Genomic DNA, 15,188 nt, shown 5'->3' with positions numbered 1-15,188 from the left:
AGGTAGGTTCTCCACAACACAGGCTCTTCTACTTCCCACTGGTCCTAACCTTCCCTCTGGTCCTAACCTTCCCTTTGCTCCCTCCAAGCCCCAAGTAGGTCCTGTTGTGGAAAATTCACCACTTTGGAGTCAGACTTGGAGGTTCAACAAACAGTTTTATTTGGACAAAGCTTTGGGAGAAGCGCTGGCATTCTGCAGTACAGGGAGTCACCTTTTCAACTACACGATGGTAATTGAGCATCTTTTTAGATAATAGACAGTATGGATATTAGCCATTAGCACATCGTTACAAGTTGAGTAGACAGTACAGACATCAACAGTTAACACATCGTTATACACAGACAAGTACGGACACTGACAGTTGTCACGTCATTGTACATAGAGTAGATACATTTATGCTGTTATGTCCTCTATCAATGGATGATTTTGTTATATACATTTATGCATTTAGGTCCCCATCAGTGGTTGATCTTGTTATCAAACTCATTGTTCTGGGTCTGCTTTTACCTTAAGTTTAAGGTGCCTCAAGGTCTGACCTGATTCCTGTAGGTTAAACATTACAGGTTTTAACCTTTTGTATAATGTCTGTGCCCAAAGTCAGTGCCTCTTAATGTCCCTTCCCAAAGTCCACTGTGTGCACCAGGTAACCATTTTGCATCCTTTACTTTGATTTCACTCCAACAGTCCAGAATCTACAGGACAGACCAGAACTAAGGGACACATTTAAAAATAAGAGGTCTACCTCTTAAAAACAGAGATGAGTTTTTTTTCCCTCCAAGAGGATTGTTAGTCTGTGAAATTCTCTTCCTAAAAAGCAATGGAGGCGAGGTCATTGTATTTATTCAAGACAGGGTTAGACAGATTTTTGATAGACATGGGAGTCAAGGGTTATGATGAGGCACATAAGAATGTGGAGTTGAAACTAGATCAGCTATGATCTTATTCACTGGTGAAGCAGTCTCAAGGAACCAACAGATGCCTACTTCTTTGTAGATGCTGGAAAGACTTGGGGAAGTCAGAAAATGAATTACTCAGCATCCGAATTGCTCTTGTAGCCATTGTATTTATGTGGTTGGTCCAGTTAGATTTCTGACCACTGTCTGCCCCATTAGGGACAGAAACTATAGATCGCTCACCAAACTCCTCAGTCACCTGAGAACCCATTTTTAGTGTGGAAGCAAGTTATTCTTGACTCTGAGGGATTTCCCAAGAAGAAAAAGTAGTGGAGAGCACAGAAGAGTTATGGACATAGGTAGTAAGACAGTGGGTTAGGGAAGAAAACAAATAGAATTGAAATAGGAAAATGAGATCAACTCTGTGCGGCACGAAGTGGAGATGTCCTGTTTATGGCTTTGGGAAGAGGTAGAAATGGACTGGTTGGTATGAAGTGGAACGCTATGGAGGGAAAATTTCTGGAGGAAATTGGGTCTTGGAAAGGTGCTTTGATGTTCAAGTGGAGTCATGGTCCAAGAGAAGGTAGGAGACAGAGCTGACATTCAGCCTTTGTTAGATGTATGCCAATGGCACCAGCCTTGTCAGCAGGTTTGGGTTGGATCTGAAAGACAGAAGTTCTGCAAGTTCAACGTGGCAAAGGGAGCAGAGAGATTAAGATAATCTATGTCATGCCAGCAGTTCTCAATTAAAAAACCTAGAGCAGGTAAGAGACCAGAGTTGCTGGAAGGAGAATTCTGAAGAAAGGAGAGAGGATCCATTGTGCAGGTGGTTGATTCCTGGGCAAAGAAGCTGGTGTGGAGGCAATAGATGAAAAGTTCAGCATAGTCAAAATTAATTGAAGCAAGGATGCAGTTGTATGAAGCTGAGGCTATTGTTAAAGATCGATCATTTCAGGTCAAAAAGACACAGCCAGGGATCATGAAAAATGGCAAGGTGTCAGATGGAAAAAGGGATGGGGTTAGAGAAAAGTAAAGGGAAGAAGGCTCTGAAGAAGGGAGCAAAATCCAATGAGATGTTAATGCTGAAATCTATGATATTTGAAAGGGAGAGAAACTTTGTTGTTAAAGCATAGAATGAGCCAAAGGATGAAGTAGAACTGCTCAGATATTTCTGACAATCAGAGAAGGAAAGGTCATTGATGAAGCAGCTAAAGAAGGTTGAGCCTAGGACACCAGTCTGAGAAGCTTCTGCAGTGACATTCTGGATTTAATGCCAACCATCTTCTCTTGTGCTAGGTCGGAATCCAACCAGCAGAGAGTTTTCCTCTTGTCAAATGTTGATTTTACATATTATACAATGAGAGAGTCATTTATGACACAGGAGGTAATCAGGCCCATCAAGATTATGCTGGTTCTCCATGCAATTTAGTCAGTACACACCCCTACTCAATCCCTGTAGCCCTGGTTTATTTCCTTCAAGTATTCATCTAACTTCTTTTCAAAATCATTGATTTTTACTGACAGCATATTGAGAAAGGCAAGAGAGGAGATTGCTGGGACCCTGACAAAGATCTTTATATCCTCGCCAGCCACTGAAGAGGTCCCAGAGGACTGGCAAGTAGCTAATGTTGTTCCTCAGTTCAAGAAAGGAAAAAGGATAAGCCAGGAAATTATAGAACGGCAAGACTCACATTGGTGGTTGGGAAGCCATGAGAGAGGATTCTTAGGGCTAGGATTTACGTGCATTTGGAAAAGCATGGTCTAATTAGGGAAAGTCAGCATGGTTTTGTGCAGGGCAGGTCATCATTGATTTGTTTCGAGGAAATTAAGAAGGTGATCAGTGAGGGTAGAGCAGTGGATGTTGTCTACATGGAATTTAGTAAGGCTTTCGACAAAGTCCCTCGTGATAAACTCATCTAGAAGATTAAGGTGCATGGGATCTATGATCAATTGGGCCGCTTGGATTCAGGACTGGTTTGCTCATAGAAGTCAGAGGAATGGTGGAAGTGTGTTCTTCTGGCTGGAAGTCTGGTGATTAGTGGTGTTCTACTGTTGTTTGTGATACATGTAAAATGACTTGGATGAAAATGTAAATGGGTGGGTTGCTAAGTTTGCAGACGATACAATGATAGGTGGATTTGTGAGTAGTGTAGAAGGTTGTCAAAGGATACAGCAGGATATAGATAAAACATAGAACAGTACAGGCCCTTTGACCCTTGACGTTGTGCCAAGCTTTGTCCAAAACCAAGATCAAGCTATCCCACTCCCTATCATTCTGGTGTGCTCCATGTGCCTACCCAACAACTGCTTGAAAGTTCCTAAAGTGTCCGACTCCACTATCAAGGCAGGCAATCCATTCTACACCCCAACCATTCTGAGTGAAGAAGCTACCTTGGACATCCCTCCTAAATCGCCGACCATGAACCTTATAGTTATGCCCCCTAAACCCATATACGCTGCCCAGATCAGCAGCATACATGGGTGGAAAAATGATAGACTTCTCCAGGCAATTGAGGTGTTGCACTTTGGGAGATCAAATGATAAGGGTAAGTATATAGTTAATGGCAGGGTCCTGAGAAGCACAGGTGTACAGGATCTTGGCATTCAAGTCCATAGCTCCCTAAAAGTGGCCACACAAGGAGATAGGGTGATAAAAGCAGATAGCATGCTTGCCTTTATTCGTCAGGGCACTGAATACAAGAGTCAGAACATCATGTTGCAGCTTTAAAAACCTTTGGTTAGGCTGCTGTTATGAATATTGTGTACAACTCTGGTTGCTACATTACAGGAAGGATTTGGAGGCTTTGGAAAGATTGCAAAAAAAAGTTTACCAGGATTCTGCCTCGATTAGAGGGTATGAGCTTCAAGCAGAGGCTGAACAAACTAGGGTTGTTTTCTCTGGAGAGTGGAGGCTGAGGGGAAACCTGACAGAAGTCTATAAAATTAAAAGTGGCATAGATGGGACTGACAGTCAGAATCTTTTCCACAGAATTGAAATGTCTAATACTTGGGGACATGCACGTAAGGTGAGAGGGGCGAATATTCAAAGATGATGTGAGGGGCAAGTTTTTTTCTACACAGAGTGGTAGGTCTCTGGAACACACTGCCACAGGTGATGGTGCAGGCATATACGATAGGGATGTTTAAGGGGCTTTTAGATAAGCACATGAATATGTAAGGAATAGAGGAATATGGGCCAAGAGCTAGCAGAAGGTATTGGTTTAATTTGGTGTCATGTTTGGCACAGTGTTGTGGGCCAAAGAGTCTGTTCTGTGTTCTACAATTCACCTCATGTGCAGTGAGGTCCACAGTGACCTCTTTATTTCTAGAATTCAGCTCCTTCTACGTTTGGAAGAAGGCTATAAGAAGGGACCAAGTGGGCCTAGGAACACAAACTGAGTATTAGTGAACAAGATATTGCTGTTTAAGTACCAACTGATAGCACTGTAAATGACAGCTTCCTTCACTTAGCTGATGATAAGCGTAGACTAGTGGTAACTGACCTGACTGAATTTGTCCATTTATCCATTTGTAGACAGGATGTATGTGGATAATTTTTGGATATATGCTAGAGTTGTAGCTTTACTGGCTTGGGACTCAGTTAGCTCTGGAGCACAGATCTTCTGCACTACCACTAGAGTATTATCTGCATCCATAGCCTTTGTCCTGATCAGTGTATTCAGATGATTGTTGATTCAAGGTGGAGTGAATCAAATTGGCTATAGAATGACATCTGCCATAATGGGAACCTCAAGGCCGAGATGGATCATTCATTCGGCGTTTCTGGCTGAAAATGACTTTAAACGCTTCAGCCTTGTCTTTTGCAGATGTATTGAGCTCTCCAATTGTTAAGTGCTCCTTTGTTTTGTTTAAAATGTAATCTAATCTCCCTAGTTATTCATTATTACACATACAATTAGTTGCTTAATTGTTCATCATCATTCATTATCAGGACTGCAGAGCTTTGATCTGATTCGCTTGATGTGTAACATACTGTTTCCAATGTGTTGTGGATTCACTGGACTGGCACCATTTTGTTTCAATATGTTTGGTTCTGTTTTTTTGCGGGTTCTTTTATAATCCTCAAAATGGGGTTGATCCCCTGGCTTGATAGCAATGGTAAAGTGAGGGGTACGTCCCGTTAAGCAGTTACACAGTCTATGCTCAATCACAATTCTGCTGCCACTGATAGTTTCTAGATGCGTTTTGAATCAATCCAATTACTGATGGGAACTGGATGCTTGTTCAATGTTACCTAAACCGTAGTTGATTCTCAACAACTAAAAAGTGGACAAACAGCTTATGGTGGGGATTTTCTTTTGTTACTCATGTGTAAATTTCACTTGCTTCTGCAGTAGAGATGTTTGACTTGTTGGGCAATCTAGCGCAGGGATCAGTGTGTCACAATCGATTTATTCAATTTTCCAATTATTGACTTAATGATATTGCCACAAATCAGGTACTCTTCACCCAAAATCCTGAAATGACACAAGGGAAAATTTACAAACAAAGGGTATTCCAGTAGGGTTAAAAAAAAAGTGCATTGAAGGTTCATGAATAACTAGGGAGATTAGATTATATTAAACCAAACACAGCAGCACTTACCAATTGCAGGGGAAGATATTAAACCAAAATTCAAGGACACATACAAAAAGGGAAAATTAAAAGCCTTGTAATACAGTAGTGAAGAAAATGAAAGAACACATAAAACAACAAAAAGGGCATACTTGTATTTGGACAGTGAGTATAGGGTTAGGGCCATTCATAAGAAGCAAAAGAAAGAATGAAGGAGTGCTAGAGATATGACTGCTTTTAAAAGAGGAGTCCAAAGAAGATAAACAGAAACATTGCAGGGTCATGGGAAGCCAAGGAGCTTTGAACAAAAATATCAGTGCAGACTGAATAGGTCAAACACTTCATTTCTGAATTGGCACATTCTAACTCCATAACGAAACGAGGGAAGATTTTGAATGACAAGTAGTTATAATTTTAAAAATAAACCTGTTCATAGACAACAATTCAATGACTCCATTAGAATTATACATTCGAGGAAACCTGATCATGTTTATTTGAACTGTGGTTGCACTGTGAACTGTGCTGACCTGAGTGAAGTAGGTTCTAGAAGAGTTGGAGCCTAGCAGCTTACTCTCAACATGCTGCTGCACACTCTCAATGATACTATCCTCATGCAGGAAGTGTACTTCATGCTTTGTGGGATGGACATTAACGTCGACATTCTGCGGCAATATTTCAAGGCTTAAAAGAAAGAGAGAACAGTCCAAAATATTGAAAATACAGCAAAAATATCTGAATAGAATGTCTCCTCAATCTACCTCATTTACCTCAGATACAGGAAGGGATGTGTATTTTTGGGGAGATAGGCTGCGTAAACAGCTTCAATTGCTTTCCGTAGAGCACTAGATTCCACCAAGCGATCTTTAAAATAAGTGAAAGAAAAATTAGATGTGAGGAACCAACATTACGTACTATATTTGAATATTTAAACTATGACAGAACTATATTCAATTATAGCAAGAACATGCAAGAACTCAATATAATCAGTCTGCATGTGGTACAGAGGTGTCTGGAGATGGAAACCAGCCTGGCACTGACCCCAACCACTTCAAATATAGATTTATTTTCTTGGAGATTGGCAAGAGGGTGCCAGAGTGTGGTGACTTCTTGCCAAGCATACCTTCTAATTCTATCTTTTACTCTTGTTCTATGCTTCTAAAACTTTATTCTACACCCTGGCTATGACTGTAACTCTCCTTTCCTTCTTTGTACAGTATGCTTTGTCTGTATAGCTTGCAAAAAAACAATACTTTTCACTGTATACTAATACATGATAATAATAACATCAAAGAGAGTCAAGGAACCAAGGGAAAAAACTCTCTCTTATTAAAGATGACCAGAGTGATAATTTCAAAAATTGTGCTCCAGACAGAGAGCCTGAAGACGTTTCCAATGAATGTAACAAGGTGGGATTCACACACTTCATACTTAATTTTAGCTAAGTGGCATTTCCAACAATGGGATACAGGCAAGAAGCAGCTTGCAAATCTCAGGCAGGAACATTAGAAAAACCCTCAAAAATCCTTTAGAAAATTGTAAGTAGCAAGTGCAGTTTTTCTGGCAGAGTGAAGTCGTAATCTGTGAGCAACCTTCACATCCACTAAGCAGTAAAAGCTGCGTTGAGAACTAATGCCAGAGGTAAAGATGAGACTGCAAACACAGGGACACAAAGCAAAATGTCAACAATCAGTTTTCAATGCTGTATGACGTACAAGTGATCAACCAAAGGCCTGCAGAGCCAGCTAAAAGATTTGACAAACTCACACTCACAGCATGCAGTTTCCTCCACTAAAAAGGAATTCAGGTAATGTGCTGGAAGTCTCATGTTCCTGAAGCTTTGTGTGAAGCTTTAAGTTTAGAAAAATTAATCCTTACATCCCAAATTGAGTCAGTGCTTCAGCAAAGGAGTTGAAGGGGAATGTATGAACTAGTAAACTAAGTTCACCTGAAAGGTGTTGAACTGGAAGAGGCCTTGATAATCATTCTGTGCATTCGCATAGGAGGAGCTCACCTCTGTCCCAGAAAGACTACCAGACAATTATCTGGTGTATAGTGTAGCAAAGGGCATCAGATTTTCATAGTAAGGGGACCAAATGATTTGACACCTGGAATTTGATCCTAGGCATTGATTTGTTCCTCCCAAAATGTAGCTTTGAAAGTTTAGAACATAGTTTTAAGAAAGTAAAGTCTGAAATGGAGGTGGACTCATTTACGTCACTTCTGTATCAAGTAAATCTCACAAATAATATGGTACATATTCAATACCAAAGATGCAAAAGTATTATTTCTATTTAATAAACTGTCTAAAGTCAAAATAAATAATTATTAGTAGGAGTGGAAACAGAATCTACCTCCACAACCTTTACCCATATTTTTGTCACTTCTAGACTCCGTCCTTCCAACACCCAACTCACCAGCCTACCAAGATCCACAAGCTTCAAATTTTCCATAAATGTGCTGTCTGTATTCTATCAATTGACAAATCCCACTCAACCATCACCCCACTCCTTGCTGTCTGACAGTGTTTCCCTATCTACCAACGTATTAGTTTGGAATTTCCACAATTCGCCCAAAATCAGCCAAACCAGTATAAAAGATTAAGGACTTACAAGCGCAAATATCGTTCAGTACAAATCAAGTTTCCATGATATGCGTGCACGTGATGGTGTTAGTCATCTGCTGGGCTTCATCTGTAGCACCAATGCCAATTTCACCATGCCTCTGAAGATCACTCTGAGATGCAAAGTTATTGGGAAGCTGCCCTGATGTACAATTTTCTGAAATGCGTGCCCACACCCCAAACAGTGATCTCAAAGCAGGGCCGTATGGCTTATTAGGGTTATGCATCTCCCTCCCTAGTACCACAACCATATACTTTTATGACTTTAAAGTCATTAAACTCACATAGCTCAACTTTCCAATCAGTTATCCCGCAAGGGCTCAGCAGTATGCATTTCAACAGAGAAATTAGGAGGAGTAGGCCTCTCGGTCATTTCAGCCTGCTTCGCCATTCAATAAGATCGTGGCTGATCTGATTGTAACCTCAATCCACATTCCTGCCTACCCGATAGATCCTTCATTAGTAAAGGATGAAAGGCCATCTATCTCTACCTTAAAAGTAATCCAAGAGTCTTCCTCAAAACACTACAAACAGAATTCCAAATACTTATGATCCTTAGGAAAAATTCTCCTCGTCTCTGCCTTAAAGGGCTGACCAGTGTTTTATAATTGTGATCAATAGTTCCAGATTCACCCACAAGAGGAAACATCCTTTCCACATCCACCCTATCAAGTGCCCTCAGAATTCCTCTTGAAATATCTTTCTGTGCTAAGGTTGCATATGATGTCATAGGAACAGAACTGTATAGCTATACTTAATCACTGTAATCAGGAGCCACAAATGATTGGTTTTAATTCTTAGATTGGATGGGAATGTTGCTGGCAACACCAGCATTTATTATCCACTCCAAAATATCTTCAAGAATGATAATATTGAATCACTTTCTTGAACTTTTGCGGTGGGTTTAGATCCAGTGATAGTGAAGGATCATCAATATATTTTTGAGCATGTGGCTTGGAGGGGAGCTTGTAGGTGGTGGTGGTGTTCCCTTGCTGCCCTTATTCTTCTAGGTAGTTAATATCGTGTGTTTCGCTATGCTGTCACAGACTTGGCAAGTTGCCGCAATGCATATGCTACGTGGTGGAGGGAGTGAAAGTTTGAGCCAGTGGATGGGAGAACTAATCAATAATCATAGAAACCCTACAGTGCCATTCGGCCCACCGAGTCTGCACCGACAACAATTCCACCTAGGTCTTACCCCACTACCTCACACATTTACCCCACTAATCCCTCTAACTTACACATCCCAGGACACAAAGGGGCAATTTTGCATGGCCAATCAACCTAAGCTGGGAGGGAACCAGAGCACCTGGAAGAAACCCATGCAGACACAGGGAGAACGTGCAAACTCCACACAGACAGTGACCCAAGCCAGGAATCAAAATCAGGTCCTTGAGAGGCAGCAGTGCTAACCGATGTGCTACTGTACTACCCATGATGCTTTGCGAATGTTGTTAGAGATGCACTCATCCAGACAAGTGGACAGTGTTCCACTTCACTCCTGACTTGTGCCTTGTAGATGGTGCACAGACTTTGGGAAGTCAGGTGGTATGTTACCCACTGAGAATTCTTAGTCTCTGACCTGCTCTTGTAGCCACAGTATTTACAATGCTGGTCCAGTTTAGTTTCTGGTCAATTGTAACCCCCAGGATGTTAATGGGGAATTCACCAATGATGTCATGAGTAGATGGTCATAAATTCTCTCTTGTCGGAGATGATCATTACCTAGAACTTACTCGTACAAATGTCATTTGCCACTTGTCAGCCCAGGCCTGAACATTCTCCAGGTCTTGCTGCATATGGATTTAGACTACTTTAGCATCTGAGGAGTCATGAATGGTGTTGAACATTGTACAATCAGCAGCAAACACCCCACTTTTGACATTATAATGGAGGAAAAGACACCTGTATTCTAATCCCATGTCATTTGGTTACTTAATTTGTATTGGTAAAATACATATCCTAAACAAAATTCCACCAAACCTGCCCTCGTTCAGTCAGTTATGCATTGCTGCACAGTCCAAGCAGGGAGTAATAACATGAGGGAAACACAATGCCACTTTGAATAAATTTCAACTTGTTTTTGTTTTGCTAAAAATAACCCCAGGCCTACTCCCATGATTAGATGGCGCCTTCCTCTGACCCACATTTAATTGAGAACAAATAATCATTTCAATAAAATGTGTGATAGACTATGATTTCACATTGCATTTTTTTTAAATAAAATATGCTGTGTTTAAATTTCAAAAACTGGGCCTTGGCTGAACACAATCCTTAAAAATGTCCGTGACCCCAGAATAAAAGTCGTCATTTTGCAGTTTCAGGAAAATTCAAGTCTCGTGATTACTGAGGAGCCACTAACAATCACCTAGGGACTGTACAGCCCAACTGCAAAAAGAGCTTTATAAAAGCAATTTACATTTTGTAATCCAGGCTTGCCAGCAGGAGACACAGGAGGGTCTGTCTGCTAAGACAAAAAGACATCTCAAATCATTCCTTTCAAATCAACGGCTGGGATATTTTATAGTCTTTGAGACCCAGCCAAAATCCAGATGATGGACACATATCCTTTGTTGAAGACTGGTGCAGAGGTGAAGATTGTGAGATCTCAGCCTCCAGAACAAGTAACACTGCCTTGCTGAACTCTATAGATCAGTTGCTATTTAACATCGGATTAGAAATCACTAAGAAGGGAGTTCTGACCAGGTTGAACATTTGGCCCTATCCACACTGCTGAACCATACAAAACTTACAGCACTGAAAGAAGTATTTTAGCCCATTGTGTCTGGTGACCAAAAAAAACAGAAAACTAGACATTCATTTTAGTCCCATTTTTCACAACCTGATGTATAACCTTTCAGGTTACAGTACTTTAGATGCTGATCCAGGTGCCTTTCAAATGAGCTGAGTGTTTCTGTCTCAACCACCAAACCAGGCCGTGATTTCCAGATGCCCACCACCACCTAGGTGAAGAAGCTTTTCCTTGCATGTCCTCTAATCCTTCTACCAATCACCTCACATCTACACCTCCAGAAACAGACTCCTAAGTTAGAGAAAATGGTCTTTCCTATCAACCCTATGTAGGCCCCTCAATTTTTTTTTACACCTCAATTAGTTCACCCCTCAACGCCTTCTTCTATCGTTTCTAATGGCAGCACGGTGGCACAATGGTTAGCACTGCTGCATCACAGTGGCAGGGTTTGATTCCCTGTGTTGGTCACTGTCTGTATATAGTCTGCACATTTTCCTCGTGTCCTCGTGGGTTTTGTCCGGGTGCTCCGGTTCCCTCCCATAGTCCAAAAGATGTGCTGATTAGATGCATTGGCCATGCTAATTTCTCACTCAGTGTAACACAAGCACCAGATTATGGCAACAGTAACTTCATTGCAATATTAACCTCCACTGTATATTTTTAAAACCTGTGCTGCTTCTGTCTTTCAGAGTCGCTCGCTATTTTTCCTATCTCCTATCCCCGCTCTTAGGTTCCCACCCCCTTGCCAATTTAGTTTAAACCTACCTCATACAAAGCACTGGCAAATCACTGAGGATATTCATCCCAGCCCTGTTCAGGTGTTGACTGCCTTGCTTGTACAGGTCCCATCTCCCCAGAACTGTTCCCAATGCCTCAAATTTGCTGCCCTCTCTCCTACAGCAGCTTTCCAGGCATGTGTTCAATTGCTCAATTCTTCTATTTCCATGCTCACAAGAATGTGGGACTGAGTAATTGGGATTACCACTTTAGAGCTTCTGCTTTTCAATCTCTTTCCTAGCTCCTTAAAGTCTGCTTTCAAGACCCCATCCCTTTTCCTACCCAAGTCATTGGTACCAAAATGGACCACAACCTCATACCCCATCCTCACAATATCCTGTAGTCATGCTGCGACATCCTTAACCACGGCACCAGGAGGAAACATACCATTCTCATCCTAGAGTCACGTCTACAGCCACAGAAATGCCCGTTCCTTTAAGGAATCCCCTATCACTACTGTTTATCCCACTTCTTCATTCCCTCCTGTACAGCTGAACTGCATGTGGTGTCACAAAGTTTGCTCTGACTACACTCTTCTGAGAGACCAACATCAAATCCCAGCACCCAAAATGGAAAACTGATTAATGAACAGGACCTCAGGGACCTCCTGAACTACCTGGTTGCTTCTTTGTCTGGCAGTCACCCGTTAAGGGCAGCATGCTGGCACAGTGGTTAGCACTGCTGCCTTACAACACCAGGGACCCAGTTTCAATTCCAGCCTCAGATGATTGTGTGGAGTTTTGCACATTCTCCCATAGTCTATGCGGGTTTCCTCTGGGTGCTCCGGTTTCCTCCCACAACCCAAAGGTGTGCAAGTTAGGTTGGTTGGCCGTGCTAAATTACCCTTAGTTTAAGGGGGATTATGAGGATAAATGTGTGGGGTTACGGGAATAGGGCCTGGGTGGGATTGTGATCAGCGCAGTCTCGATCTTTCTGCACTGTAGGGATTCTAGGATTTCCTTCCATACTCTTAGCCTGGTGATGTGATGATCTCTTTGAATGTGCTATCCACGAAGCTCTCAGCCTTGCATAGGGGTCACAATGACTCCAGCTGCTGCTCGAGTACAAAAAAACCTAGATCTCAAGCTTCTGCAGCCAGTGACACTTCCTGCAGATGTAATGGTCAAGATCGTTGGCAATGTCCAGGACTTCACACACACATTCCATGCAAATGGGCTGCTTGCCACGTCTTGAAATTTTACTTACATTAACTTTACTTGGCCTAATAACATTACAACTATTCGTAAACCTTAATAGTACTGACAAAACCAACTCGTACTTAACACTTTACATATTGCAATAAACCTTAACTAAAGCACCTCTTTTCTTTTCTGTGCACTGAATTGTGAACCTAATTCACTACTCACTTGGTCTCCCTTCACTCAAGAGTATTCTCCCGTCTCACTGCGCTTCTGTTATTCTGCTTCAGTTGGAAATTCTGTGCCATCACCTTTAAGGGTGATTAATCTCTGCAAAGCTCTTTCATGTTGTGAAGTAAACACAACCGAAAAAGAGAATTCTACAATTTTGGTTTTCAACTCACTAAACTTCCATGAAGGATTACCTCACTGGACTTTGATTCTGATCTCTGCCAATATTTATTTTCTCAAACCTTCTTTCTTCTATCCCTAACTTTACAGTCTGAGTGCGGAGGTGACATTGTGAACTCTCCATACCATGTAGCTTGCATGCAAATAAACTTCGAGTTCACCTGACAAAGGGTACTCTGTTCACCGTGTCCCGTGTTTGTCTTCTGAGAAGATCTGTGTTTCTCCACTGTGGCGCATTGGAGCTGTTGATCGAGGATTGAGCACTATATCCTGTTCTTACAAGGGCGTCTTTCAGTATCTGTGGGTGTCTGTTGCAATCCTCCTCATCTGAGTAGATCCTGTATGTATGGAGGGTTTGTCCATAGGGAATGCCTTCTTTAACATGCTTAGGGTGGAAGCTGGAGAAGTGGAGCACTGTGAGATTATCCATGGCTTGCAGCACAGTGAAGTGCTGAGGTGACTGTCCTTGATGGAGGTGCATGCGCCCAAGAATGCAACCGATTTTGGAGAATAGTCTGTGGTGAGTCTGGTGGTGGGGTGGGACTTGTTGAAATAACTACATGACGACATCAGAGATTGTTTGCCATGAATCCAACGGAAGAAAATGTCATCAATGTATCATTGTCTACCCGATACATTGCAGGAAAGGATGTCCCGAGGCATGGTACATTGGCGAGACCATGCAGACGCTACGTCAATGGATAAACGGACACCACTTGATGATCACAGACAGGAGTGTTCCCTTCCTGTCGGGGAACACTTCAGCAGTCAAGAGCATTCAGCCTCTAATCTTCGGGTTCTCCAAGGTGGCCCTCATGACAACGCAGAATCGCTGAGCAGAAACTGATAGCCCAGTTCCTCACACGAGGACAGCCTCAACTGGGATCTTGGGTTCATGTCACACTATCTGTAACCCCTCAACTTGCCTGCGCCTGATAAATCTCAGTAACTGTCCTGGCTGGAGGCAATTCACACCTCTTTAACCTGTGCTTAACCCTCTCTCCACTCATATTGTCTGCACCTGTAAAGACCTGATTACCTGTTAAGACTCACATTCCAACCATTATCTTGTAATTGAGTGTGTGTCTATATATGCCCTGTTTGTGAACCGAACTCTTCACTCATCTAAAGGGGCAACGCTCCAAAAGCTCATACTACCAAATAAACCTGTTGGACTTTAACCTGGTGTTGAGAGACTATTTACTGTGCCTACCCTAGTCCAAAGCTGGCAACTCCACATCATCAGGAAGAATGGCAAACCCAGCAGAGTGGAAGGGACAGAACATACAAGTTTAAGAATGCCACAGTAGATAAGACTTTGCAAAAACAGTAAATGCCCATAGTATTTCTAATACAACAGATGAATTAAAAGCAAAATATTGTGGATGTTGGAAATTTGGAATAAAAGCAGAAAATGCAGGAAAAACACAGCAGGTCTGGCAGCATCAGTGGAGACAGAAACAGAGTTCACATTTCCAGCCCATAAGACTCCACTTCAGAGCTCTGAAGAGTTATTGTGCTTTCTCCTGCTTAAATTTCACCTGTAAACTATGCAACCTGGACAGGCAAGCTGGCAGGATGGGAATGAAAGGCAAACAGAGCTATTCTGGTATTTTAGTGATTTTCTAGTGGATTGCTGTTGGACACAAAATCTAGCTGATTCAACAAATATGAAAGGATGAATTAAAGTTAATTTATTAGTCACAGGCAGGCTTACATTAACATGCAATCAAGTTAGTGTGAAAATCTCTTAGTTGCCACACTCCAGTGTTGGTCCGGGTACACTGAGGGAGTATTTAGCACGGCCAATGCACCTATCCAGCAGGTCTTTCAGACTGTGAGAGAAAACCAAAGCACCTGGAGGGAAACCATGCAGACACAGAGAGAATGTGCAGACTCCACACAGACCCAGCTGGGAATTGAACCTGGGTCCCTGGCACTGTGAAGCAGCAGTGCTAACTACTGTGCCAAATAATCAAATGTAAATGATGCTGTATCATCATGCCACATATTTCCTGAAA

General features: G+C 42.0%; 1 protein-coding gene across 1 annotated transcript in view; it reads right to left on the bottom strand.

The window, feature by feature from the left end:
• Positions 1-15,188, bottom strand: part of mlh1 (mutL homolog 1, colon cancer, nonpolyposis type 2 (E. coli)) — a 53,525-nt gene that overhangs the window by 13,489 nt on the left and 24,848 nt on the right. The window contains exons 10-11 of the mRNA XM_080193696.1: positions 6,236-6,329; positions 5,996-6,149 (exon numbers count right to left, since the gene is read on the bottom strand). Of these exons, the coding sequence (XP_080049822.1) occupies positions 5,996-6,149; positions 6,236-6,329 (248 nt within the window). The remainder of the gene's footprint in view (positions 1-5,995; positions 6,150-6,235; positions 6,330-15,188) is intronic.

This window comes from Carcharhinus amblyrhynchos, chromosome 8 (assembly GCF_965287045.1).
Source record: "Carcharhinus amblyrhynchos chromosome 8, sCarAmb.v2.hapA, whole genome shotgun sequence".
Classification (NCBI taxonomy): domain Eukaryota; kingdom Metazoa; phylum Chordata; class Chondrichthyes; order Carcharhiniformes; family Carcharhinidae; genus Carcharhinus; species Carcharhinus amblyrhynchos.
The sequence above is the reverse complement of the archived record's forward strand: the minus strand, read 5'-3'. Positions and strand labels throughout refer to the sequence as shown.